Consider the following 12,815-nt stretch of genomic DNA (forward strand, 5'->3'; position numbering starts at 1 on the left):
GTCGATCCCATCAGATGTGATGGATCACAAAAACCAGCAGAGGGTGCTGTTGGCAAAGAAAAAGGACGCACAAATGTTCACCTCCCCCCACACCGCCCCCCCCAAAACAGGCAGAGAAGGCCAATAAACTGATTTTGCATTGTGATAGGAAAATTATATTTGCTGCTGTTTAAGTTGCCAAATTTGAAATGAATGAATCATTCTTCCAACAAAATGAACAAGCACAGAAGATAATGGAAACATACTCATTAAAACATTCTGGAACCCCCTGATCTCAGTGTCACTTAATTTTTTTCTCTTTTTATAGTATAGTACATAATGTGTTGTAATTTGCCTGTATGAGTAAGAGCTTCCCCCCCCCCCCCAAATAATTACCTGGGATAATAGGCAATAACCTATATCTAGAAATAGAGTCTGGTGAGTTGATTTTTTTTTTTTTAAATCAGAACTATTGGCAATCTGACTGGCCTCCAAATGGAGAGAGCTTCCCTGAAGGCTTTTGATGTGGAACTGTTCTTTTATTGCCAATAGAACCAAGAAAAATAAACCCTTCATTAAAAGTAAAGACATGTACTTGGAAGCCCATTACAGTTTTCTTTTCAAGTTGCAAAGTTAAAAATATTTAAGTACTTTTATTTGCTTTTAAAATGTTAAACAATTATATTCTTTTAACTTAAAGTGAGCAGGATAGAGCCTGGACACAGTGGTGGAGCCTGGCCCTACTGCCTGTTGTTGTTGTTCAGCCACTTCAGTTGTGTCCAATTCTTTGTGACCCCATGGACCGTAGCCCACCAGGCTCCCTGTGTCCATGAGGATTGTCCAGGCAGGAATACTGGAGTGGGTTGCTATTTCCTTCTCCAGGGGATCTTCCCGATCCAGGGATTGAACACATGTCTCCTGAACTGCAGACGGATTCTTTACTACTGAGCCATCAGGGAAGCCTCCTGACCCCCGAAATGATGCAAAATGGCCTAGTGACTCAGTGTGAATCCACTACGTTTTAAAGAAGTCAGTCTGGAGAGTTGCCGAAATTTTAAAACTTAGACCAGTCTTTGGTAGACTTGGGAAAAGGGGCTAGACATTATTTTACAGGATGAAACTAGACTTGAGGTTATACAAAATGGCATGTCAAGTTCAGTTCTGAGTATACATGAGCATGCTCACAGGCACTCGATCAGTTAAAAACAATCAGGCATGCAAATAAAAATAATCAAATAGGTCATCTGACATCACAGATATGGCAAGCCCCAGTTATTTAATTGGATGCACCCTTTGTTTAAATGGATTTCAGCCAAAATGGCTATTGGCATGTTGCTACTATGATGCTAAGGCCTTATTATCAAAGAAAGGCCGAAGGGTGCTGTTTGCGCCTGGGGTTAATGGCAAGATCTTCCCTGCTGCTCAGCCTGTTTGCCCATGGCCTGCTCTGGGGCTCTGGGGCTGTGAGAAGACCCTTGATGAGAACAGGGCATGGAAGGGCCTGAGCGCCTAACACAGCCTGACTTTGTCTGCCTGGTCTTTCTTTCAGGGGAGGAAAACAGTACCGAACTTTGGTTCTCACAAGGTACCAATCTGCTTTGGCCTGTAGGGAGGAGTCTCCAGGCAGCAGACAGAAGGAAGCTGCTGCAGGCCCCCTCCCGAGGGAGACTGTGGCCCCACAGCCTGGATTATGCAGGCAGTTGCTCTCTGTTTCACATCCTTCACCAGTCACCCGGCCACATCAGTTTCCCTTTCCTGATTTCTAAAGGGTTTCCTCAGCACTTGGCAAAGTCACTCCTCATTATTCCCCCAGGAGATCGGACCTAAGATGCAGTTTCCTCCTCTCTCAGTTACACAGCCCCTTGTTTTAAAGCAAGATTTCCTCTAAAGGTGACAGCAGTGGTGGTGCCCACTTTTCAGGGCTAGATGACAAGATCAGATGCCAGCTGAGCCATCCACGAGCAGAGGTTACAAGGGCCAAAAATCTGAACGAATGTTAGCACTGGCCTGTGGTGTAATTCCCTGGATAGATGTAGCTGGGAGGCTGCCACCTGGTCCTTTTCTGGTGAGGGAGGTAATGGGGTAGGGATAAAGTAGGCTTTCTCACAGTACTGCCCAGGTGCTAGAGAGCTAAAAAGTTATATTGTCTGATTTCCTTTCCGTGGCTGGATAAGCCTCTTTATTTGAAAATGTACAGTTGACTTTATCATAAACAAAGTACCTAGAGGGTGTTTTGCTAAGTGAAATAAGTCAGACAGTAAATACTGTATGATTTCAGTTATATGTGGACTCTAAAAAAACATTCAAATTCGAAAAACCTGAGCACACCAAGCTTGTAGGAAGAGATCAGATTTGTGGTTTTCAGAGTTGGGGATGGGTGAAGGAATAGTATAGAAGTGGTCAGGAAGGTAGAAACTTCCAGTTATAAGATAAATAAGTACTGGGGGGACTTCCCTGGTGGTCCAATGGTTAAAAATCCATCTTGCAGTGCAGGGGATGTGGGTTCCGTCCCAGGTTAGGGAACTAAGATCCCACATGCTACAGGGCAGCTAAGCCTGTGCACTACAACTACTGAGCCCGTGTGCTCTAGAGCCCTTGAGCTGCAACTAGAGAGAAATAAACGCGCTGCAGCTAAGACCCAACATAGCCAAATTAAATCGATAAATATATTTTTTGAAAGTACTGGAGATGCCATGTACAACAAGGTGGTAGTGAACACTGCTGTGTGGTATGTAGGAAGCTTCCTAAGAAACTAAATCCTAAAAGTTCTCATCATAAAGAAAACAATATTTTTCTTTCTTTTTTTTTTTTTGGTGTCTATGTGGAATGATGGATGTTCACCAAACTTACTGTTGTCATCACTTTGTGATATATAGAAGTCAAGTCACTAGGCTGTATGCCTTAAACTTATAGAGTGCTGTATGCCGATTATACCTCAATAAAACTGAAGGGGAAAAAGCCAAAAAAACCCAAAGCACTCTACCCCCAACACACTCACCCACCCCTATTCTGCTAGTCACAGTCAAAGCAATGGCACTGGTGGTATCTGCAGAGTGGCGCCTCTCCTGGGCTCAGCCATGCACACGGCCCTCTGTCAAAAACAACAGGCCTCTGTCTCTTCTGTGGGGTCATTTCCAAAGGAAGAGCAACAGGCAGATCCCACACCTTTGGAAAGATTGCTATGAAGTAGATAAGAAATAAAGGAAATCTTTGATTTCCTATGGCTTGCTTGAGGGTTCCCCCCTCCCCCATCACAGGGGACTGCATTTTCCCCAGTTGAATGTCAAAGAAACAAGTTTAATCAAAATCTCTTACGCTGTGGGTTTCCCTTTGGCGCCTGCATTTTTTGGTGCACAGAACACAAGCCCAATATGCTGCAACTGATACCCTCAGGCCATAACAGGGTACTAACTCCCTTCTTCGCGCCTCCACTCATCCTCTGCTCCCTGGCCTGTGAGTAGCATCCACTTAACCAGGCCCATAAATCCTGGTTTGGTGAACTGTGTGATCTGGCATTGGCTGTTGCCTTCACGGTTATCAGGAGTGAGTTTGCCATCACCCTATCCCTTTCTGTCTTGATTTTACAGAGATCCACTGCGAGCGTGCACACACACGTGTTCCCGCGGAGCAAAGGAAACATGCGGAAAGGAAATTCAGGATTCATTCTTGTCCTTGAGGACCATATTGTTTACAGTAGGGCAGATGATATTTACACATTATTAAAATATATTTGGTCTGATACTTTCTCATAAGGGCTAGCCTGCCCTCTCCCTTGAGGACAGTCTAAGTCACAGTTAAACCATGCTGAGTAAAAACCAGAAGCTCTTCCATCTTTGCTTTTAAGAAAACATTGAAGATTATAAAAGAAAAATTCATTAATTATTTTATAAAAGGAAATAGACCCTCTTTACCCTTTCAGAAACCTGAGCAATCAAATAAGCATTCTTTAGGAAATACTAGATTCCCCTTTCCTTGCCAACAACTTCACTTGGCTTCCTATGATTCAGCCCAGGTCCATCATGCCCTTCTCTCTTCACTTGTCCTTCATTCAGTAAATATCATCAGTCTTGGGCTGGGTCCTGGGGATACTGTGCTGAATGAAATTTGAAGTCTAGTAGGGTAGAGAAGATAGGCACATGAATCGCTCTGATGCCAGAATACTGCCATATACTTCTGTAAACAAGGAGCTGCCGGAGTCATTTCCCTCCAGGCTGAGCACAAGGAAAGGAGAATGAGGTGGTATTCGAATCCTGGAAGGTAGTGGGAGATCAATCCCTTGATAGGTAGAGACGGAGGAGGGGAGGAAGGCATTGTGAAGGCAGGCACTCTGGTGGTTGCGAAGACCATTGAGGGAAGCAGAGCATGGGGAAACTGGGGTGCCAGGCTCTGGAGGAAAGCACGCAGTCGATGGGCAGTGGAGAGGCATAGGAAGCTCTCGGGGGGGAGCAGTATGACTCCTTAGGTGCTGTGGTGGAAATGAATCTTGGAATAGGAGCTATGGAGCAGGGAAAACTGTTGGGAGGCTTACTGCCCCAGTCTGTGTAAGAGAAGATGGTGGCCCCTTGCCTTTATGAAACGCATGGTGATAGCCCTCCTAGGTGGTAAACTTTCGCATCTTTAGAGAGAGGGCACAGTGCCTCATTCACCTCTGTATTTTCAGCGTGTGGCCCCGAGCAGACTCTCACTGCTTACACTTGTTGAATGTGGGAAGCCGGATCTGCCTGTGCAGATGGGAAGAACGGGGTGGAGACGAGAGTGAGCGTGGTGAGAGGACAGCCAGCCATCCCTGGGGATGCGGAGGCTCAGTTTACAGAGACGTCCTGTGTGGCGCAACTCATCCTCCCAGCCAGGCTCGGAAAGTTTGCTCTGCAGCCTCTCTTCCTTCGCTTCAGCCTCTGTCCCTTTGCTAGTTCTTTTCCCCCAGCATGACCCTCCACAGCTCTCGTTGCCCATTCCTGAGACCTCTCAAGGGCATAAAGCCCAAGGGGAAGGGACTGAGCGAAAGTGTCCAGTCTGTCTGTGGAGTCCTGAAGGAACTGTTGGCAATGCTACATTCTTTCTGTTTAAAATGAAGCCCTCCACCTGCCCAGAGGCAGGGAGCCAGGCTATGTGGCATCTTTGTTCTCTCCCTACCCTGAGATTCTGGAAAACAGTTCAATGTTCTCAGACTGACTGTTCACTTACATAACCATGGGAATCACATCCTCTCCTTAGGCAAATATCTCACCCACAGATGTGGCGGGTTTACCTTGCTCCCCTCCTCCCCCTGCCCCCGTTCCACGAATCTTATCAGGTAGGAGGAAGAGCCTTCCCTTAGCCATCTTCCATAAGACTGAGCATTTGTAAAGCAGCCTAGAAGGCACCTAGAGCCATCATGAGGGCATTTCCAAGTTGTCAGCGAATGACAGTTTGGCGGGTGGGGGTGGGGAATGTGCGAATCAAGTCCTGCGGTGGCGAGAATACAGAAAACCAAGGATCAAGAGATCATGGAACTGCATAGTCCCCTTCAAGCAGAGGGCTCCCACAAAGGTCAAGGGCCCGAGGAGCTGTCAGCTCAGTCTGCACCGGCAGCAGTGACAAAACCGACACTTTGGCCTCAGTCTGGGGCCTCTGCAGATGAGTGCAGCAGAAGCCTTTGCCAGGAAGAGCCTTGCCAAACAAGGAGGCTGCCCTACTGTGGAGATGCCGGGTCCCTCCCTCAGACCTCCGCTGGGGCAGGGTCATTGCAATCAGGAGTCCCCAAGCCCCTGGGACCACGAGCCCTGCCTCGTTCCTATTCCTGCCTTGACAATCACTTCCCTATCAGCTGTTTCTCTGTGGTCAGCTTTCCCCTGACACTCAGGACACTTAGGGGCGGTGGAGCATCAAGTACTAATACGTGGGGTGTGCAACTTTTGATTCTGGTCCAAGGCAAACGGAATTAGGGAAAGCAATGAACTATTTAAACAACATCACACTACACAGGACAAGCCCACCCACTACCACAGTACAAGATACATTGTAAAATCCCATTTGGACTGTCCACGCTGTTCAGGGTCACTCGTGTCATTCTTCCTCAGTGTCACTGCAGATCAGTGAACACTGAATGGTTGACTGGCTTCGCTACTTCTCTGTGGCAGTCGTTCGTCCTGCCAACTTTTGCTTCTTTTTCTCTTCTTCTGTTTGTCATCTCAGAAAAGAAATTTGATGTTCACCTTGGCAAAGGATTTGTCCCCTTTTGGCCACAGAAGGCAGCCTGTCTTTCATCTCAGAGCATCATTCCCCAGACCACTTTCTCCCAACCCCAGCATGGCTCTATCCCTGACCGGAAGAGTAGGTCCGATTCTGTGTTCCCCAGCTTCAGAAGGACAAGGAAAAACTCAAGTCAGTGCTCAGGACTGGCTAAAGTGCTGGAGGATAAAAGTGAAAGAAGTCGGGGCTTGTACAGCATAGACTGTGGGAAGAATGAGTTCCATTTGAAGGCTGGAAAATTGCTCATTCTGATGTGTGCAGGCAAGAAGGGATGGGAGCAGTGTTCCACTGGGGACAGAATACACTGATTCAAGATGAAGAGGAACCTTCCACAGGTGCTACCTGGTCAAGAGGGTTTCGGCATAGTGCTAGCTGGAATTTAGAAGGTGGGAGAAGGAAGAAATGGATATTCAGCCTCCCTTTCTCTTCCCTGGAGCTCTCCCATTCCTCTTGTCCTGCTTCTGCAGCACAATCTCCTAGCTCCCCAGACTTCCAATGGTCACTCTTGTTATTCCAAGTCCTCTTTGTTTTTCTGGAAGGCAGTGGCATGGTGGTAGAAAGAGCACTGAGCTAGAAGCTCAAAGACTGACTCTAGACCTGGCCAACTAGCAAAGGGAATGGCCAAGTTATTCCTCTACTCTGGGCTTCCATTTCCTTATTTGTCAAATGACCTCTAATGTCTCTTTGTGGCCATAAAAATCCCATGCTAACCCCACGTGAATGCCCATGTTCCTTATCTCTTAATGCCTCAAGCTTACCCAACAACAGTGACATTAGATTGCCTTTTTACTCACTGCCGGCCGAGTCCTGGTGATAGGCCTGAGCTCCACTCACTGTTAAGCATCCTGCTTGCCTGCATCACCGTGCCACCATGGACCCACAGACTGTCTTCTCTATCCCACATCATCAATTTCCCCTTCTACATTGGATCATTTTCATCAGCATACAAATAAACTGATATTTCTCTCCTCTTTACTCCATCCCCCTCTGCTCCAATTTCTCTGCTTTTCATTATAGCAATGTCCTCAGAAGGCTTCTTTACTCATGGTCTCCAAACTTTCTCCTCCCAGTTGCTCTCATTACTATTATCATTGAAATATAATCAGCATATTATAAAAGTCATCATTTAAAAGTACACAGTAGGGCTTCCCTGGTGGCTTAGTGGTAAAGAATCCACCTGCCGCTGCAGGAGACGTGGGTGTAATCCCTGGTCCGGGAAGATCCCACACGCCACAGAGCAACTAGGACAGTGTGCCGCAACTATTGAGTCTGTGCTCTAGAGCCCGGGAGCTGCACCTCCTGAGCCTGAGAGTCTAGAGTCCACGCTCTGCAACAAGAGAAGCCACCACGAGGAGAAGCCCGTGCATTGCGTCTGCAGAGTATCCTCCACTCGCTGCAACTAGAGAAAAGCCCCCACACAGCAAAGAAGACCTGGCACAGCCAAAAATAAACGAATACTTTAAAAAGTACTCAGTATGCAATTCAGTGGCTTTCAATACATTGACAATGTGTGCAACCATCCACACCATTTCTAGAACATTTCCATCACCCTCAAAATAAACCCCATACTCAAGAGCAGTCACTCCCCACTCACTCCTCTCCCTAGTTCTTGGCAACCACTCACCTACTTTGTATGACTTTGCCTTTTGTGGACATCTCATATAAACAGAATTATATAATATTTGTCCTTTTGTGTCTGGCTTCTTTCAGTTAGCATAATGTCTTTGGGGTTCATCCACATTGTAGCATGCACCAAAACTTCATTGCTTTTCATGGATTAATGATAGCCCATGGTATGGATGTACCACATTTTGTTTGGCTATTCGTGACTTGATAGACATGGTACTTTACACTTCTTGACTATTCTGAATAACACTGCTATGAAGACATGTGTGTCCATTCCCTCTTAAACCTGCTCTGCTAAAGCTTTCGTCCCCCATTGCCCACAGCACCTGCTCTTGTCAAGGTAAAACAATGATCTTCACAGTGTGCTGGATGGAGTGGTCAACTCTCAGCACTTATCTTACTTGACTTATCAGGAGTATTTGGCACAGCTGATCACTTCTCCTTCCTTGACTCACTTGTTTGACTTTGCTTCCAGGACATCCCACTCTTCTGGTCTTCTTGCTACTTCACTAGACTTTCTCGGTCTCTTTTTTACTGGTTCCCCTTCATATACTCAACTCTAAACATTGACGGGCTCCAGGTTCCATCGTCAGATCTCTTTCCTTCCTTGACTACACTCACTTTGCCATGAAGATATCATGGCTTTAAATACAATCTAAACACTAGTGATACCAAATTTGGATCTCCAAATTTCAAATCTCGAGCCTCTCCCCTCAATTCCAGACTTGTATATCCACTTGTCAACTTGCTATATTCCCTTGGATGTCTAAACTGATTGTAGCTGACCCTGAACTCCCACCCTCTATTATTTACTCCTTGCCTGGTGTTCCCCATCCTGGTAAATGGAAAGTTCAACACCCACTTGCTGTGGTCAAACACTTTGGAGTTATTTCTGACCCTTTTTTTCTCCCACACCCCACATCCCATTTGTCTATCCTGATAGCTCTACCGTCAAAATATATTTTGATTATTACCACTTACTGCCCTCACTCCCTGGTCTAAGTCACCACATTGCCTGGATTATTGAAGTGTCGTCCTCCCTCCACTACATTCCTTTGCTTCCACCACACAGTCTGTTTTCTGTGCAGAGCAATTCTTTAAACATGTAAGGCTGATTATGTCACTCATTTCCTCGAAGCTCTCCAATGGTTCTACCTTTTACTCAAAGTCTTTACAAAGGCCTTCAAAGCCCTATGCAAAGTGGCCCTGGCCACTTTGTTGATCTCCTCTCCCAACTATGCTTGCTCACTCCACTCACAGTGGCTGTCTTACTTGAACACATCAGGTTTGCTCCTGCTGCAGGGCATTTGCCCTTGCTGTTCACCCCGCTGGGAAGGTTTTTCCCCTTCCCCGCCACCATACACCCATATACTCACCCCCTCACCTCCTACAGGCATTTACTCAAATGTCACCTTCTTAACGAGCCCTTCCCTGATCACCCAGGGGCTTCCCTGGTGGCTCAGATGGTAAAGAATCCGCCTGCAATGCAGGAGACCCTGGATCAGGAAGATCCCCTGGAGGAGGGCGTGGCAACCCACTCCGGTATTCTTGCCTGGAAAATTCCATGGACAGAAGAGCCTGGCTGGCTACAGTTCATGGGATCACAGGAGTCAGACACGACTGAGCGACTAACACTTTCACTTTGCCCTCCACTTTTAAACATCTGGTGCTATAAATAGTTAGAGTGGATATGTAAAATATTTTAATGTTTTGTATTAAGAACATCTGACTGTAGCCCGCCAGGCTCCTCTGTCCATGGGATCACAAAGAATCAGACACGACTGAGCTACTAACAGTTTCACTTTTTCTGACCACCCAACCTAAAATAAAACCCCCTTCTGCCTCCACATCTTGATTCCCCCTTACCCTGCTTTATTTCCTTCACAGAACTTACCATCATCTGAAGTTCTGTACAGTACAAGTGCTGTGGAGTTAGGGATTGCTGTCTGTCTTGCTCATGGCTCTGTCCCCAGCACCAGGTATACATACCAGGTGCTCAGCAAATATTTGTTGCATAAAGAGATGAATGGTTAAACTGGCTACTTTGTGTTCTTTTTTTTTTTCCCTCTAGTTTTACTGAGGTATAAATAACAAATAAAACTGCCTACAGTTCAAACATACAAAGTGATTTGATAAATAAATGAATGGTTGAACTGGTTATTTTGAAAACTAGTTAATAATTCTGCCATTTCTTGGTTGCTTAACTGAATTTAACCAGTAGCTTTTAAGACACTTGTTTGCTTAATTTCAGCTGCAGTGTGATCTTGTGTGACTTTTTAAAAAAAGATCCCTCATTAGAACTTTCATCTTTCTTAAGGGTAGTATATTTTAGAATGTGGGCTCTTGAGTCAGACAGTTGGAGTTTGAATCCTGAACATCTGTGTGAATAAGGACAAGTTCACCATTCTGGGTCTCAGTTTCTTCACCCATAAAATAGGCATCACAGGAGCATGGATCCCACGTTGTTATTTTGGGGATCAAAGAAAATACTTTATGTAATCACCTAGCCTAGGAGCTGGCACATAGTAATGCCTCAGTGAATAGTAGCTTTAATTACTCTTATTAAGATGTAAGAGAAACTTTTCAAGAAATAGAGGAACACCTGCAACAGAAACAAGTGAATATATTTTTCTAAGTGAAACTAAAATAGCTGTCCAGCTCTTTTGTACAAGTGGCACTTCTTTGGGATATGATCCAAAATTTGAAGACCAATTGTTTTGTCCCTTTCCTCTGGAGGCTTTCATGGGACTGGACCAATTTTTTCCCCATTTCTATATCCTTCCCAGGTGAAGGATATAGTGGCGCTAGTGGTGAAGAACTCACCTGCCAATGCAGGAGACATAAAAGACCTGGGTTCAGTCCCTGGGTTGGGAAGATCCCCTGGAGGAGGGCATGGCAACCCACTCCAGTATTCTTGCCTGGAGAATCCCATGGACAGAGGAGCCGCTTAACATGCATGCACACATGTCCTCATGGAAGAGTAAACATGAATTCCTCATACTGAATATCTTCGCTTCTCACATTCCTCAACTTGAATGCCATTTCAGGCTCTGGGTTCAGCTCCACTGATTCTTTTCACTTGGTAACTTGGTTAAAACTTCAGCAATTCCCTTCGTGGGGACGGCACTTGCTGACTGTTCACAAACTAGCTTTCTAAACAGGTTGACATTCAAACACGTTTGCCCCGCCTTAACAGTCAAGGACAATGGTCTCTGTTTCCGTGAGGACACCTCCTAGTAGCCTGCCCTCAGACACACCTTGTGTAAATTCCCCATTAAACAAAGTTATCATAGACCTGGTCTGTGAATATCCAAATGTGCTGGAGTCTGCCTTATGTGGGGAAACTCGGGGAGGGGGTGGTGCAAGCCTGCACTGGAGTTTTGACTCCACTTTTCCCAGAAGCAGCCTCTCCAGTTTGAGCATTTGTCCCACATCACTTCACACAAGCCTTCATGGCCCACTGTGTTCCTAGTTCCCACAGCAATTTTACACTGAGTTGGGCTGGACTGGGCTGGGCACGCATTCATTCATTCATTTATTAAACCCCACAGGGATCAATAAATACTAGTTAAACTACACTGTTTCTTTGCTACTTTAGAACTACTTTCTAGTTTTGTTATTTAAACGAAAATTTCTCTTGTTTTCCCAGCAATGCTGTAAATTTTTCTGAGTACATGGACTTCCACCTCATTCCTGTCTCCTGCAGTACCACACCTGATTCTTCATTCAGCCTATGTTTTTATTATTATGCTCTGCAAAAGTGCCCTGGAGAAATGGGTTTGAACCCTAGGAGTTGGGTTAAAATTTTCTCCTTGACTTTTTATTTATTTTTTATTGTGGTTGTTAGGAGAAAATAGCATGTAACACCCAGCAATTACTAAGTCATTTTCCCACTGTAATACAATTTCAAATACAAACCTAAAAGAGCCCATGTTGAGAATTAGAAACTTACTCATAAACGGTTGTCCATCCATTTTCGTTACTTTTGGTAGCCAGGAGCCCCGTGTTCCCTGGATAGGTCATCAAGGCCAGATTGTAGCCTTGAGCTGACACTCTTTTCAGGACTCCGTTGCTGCTTATGGTCAGCCAGTACACCTGCCCGCCAGGCACCACAAGCCAAAGGGGCATTCCACTTGCGTCTCGGCGAATATGCACGGAGTTGCCATTGCTGCTGGTAATCGCACCCAAGTCGCCTTCAGCGTTGTAGGTGAAATTATACACATAGTCTCTCGTTATCAAGTTCAAGGTGTGCAGGTGGGTTCCATTGACGGTGAACTGATAGAGTTCCTGATCAGCAGGTGAGGCAATCTCATAAAGATTCATGTCATTTAAGTGGGCTTGGTTCCTGCTAATGGTCCGAATTCGAACATTCCCAAGGTCTGCCACATAGAGAGTACCATCAGGTGACACTGCTAAGGAGGAAGGGGCTTTCATCTTGGCATCTTTGGCGTAGCCACCATCACCTGTGGAAAGAAGACCCTGATTTTAACAGCTGTCATCACAGCATTTTAGAAACATACCAAATACAAAAAATGTCTATATATCAAGAATCATTTTATACAACATTGTAAAGCAATTTTCCTCCAATTAAAAATTAAACTTAAAAAAAAAAAAGAATTTACCCCCCTCCCAAGAATCATTTTAAAGGGAACAATCAGTGAACCAACATTTTCCATGTGCCCCAACTGGATATTTGAAGTCCATTATTCACAACTTTTTGAGTCAGCACCACTGAAGATGAACAGAAGATGCAATGATCTCAGTGAACACCAATTTTGTGAAATCTTCAATCCTGCTGTTCCGTATCTATTGTATTGCTGGATACAAAAACAGCAAATAATAACAGCCACCTCAAATCTGGCTGGAAATCCATGAGACTTATGCCTGTCCATGCTCATAGGATCTATGTCAGGGCTTTCCATTCCTTCTCTGTCCAGAGAACATTTCTTTTGTTAATTCTCATTGTCACTTTGTCAAAG

The 12,815-nt window shown here is 45.3% G+C and overlaps 1 protein-coding gene across 1 annotated transcript in view; it reads right to left on the bottom strand.

The window, feature by feature from the left end:
• TENM1 (teneurin transmembrane protein 1) overlaps window positions 1–12,815 on the bottom strand; it is an 899,404-nt gene that overhangs the window by 27,399 nt on the left and 859,190 nt on the right. The window contains exon 27 of the mRNA XM_070290794.1: window positions 11,789–12,299. Within this exon, the coding sequence (XP_070146895.1) occupies window positions 11,789–12,299 (511 nt within the window). The remainder of the gene's footprint in view (window positions 1–11,788; window positions 12,300–12,815) is intronic.

The sequence above is a fragment of the Ovis canadensis genome, chromosome X, assembly GCF_042477335.2.
Source record: "Ovis canadensis isolate MfBH-ARS-UI-01 breed Bighorn chromosome X, ARS-UI_OviCan_v2, whole genome shotgun sequence".
Classification (NCBI taxonomy): domain Eukaryota; kingdom Metazoa; phylum Chordata; class Mammalia; order Artiodactyla; family Bovidae; genus Ovis; species Ovis canadensis.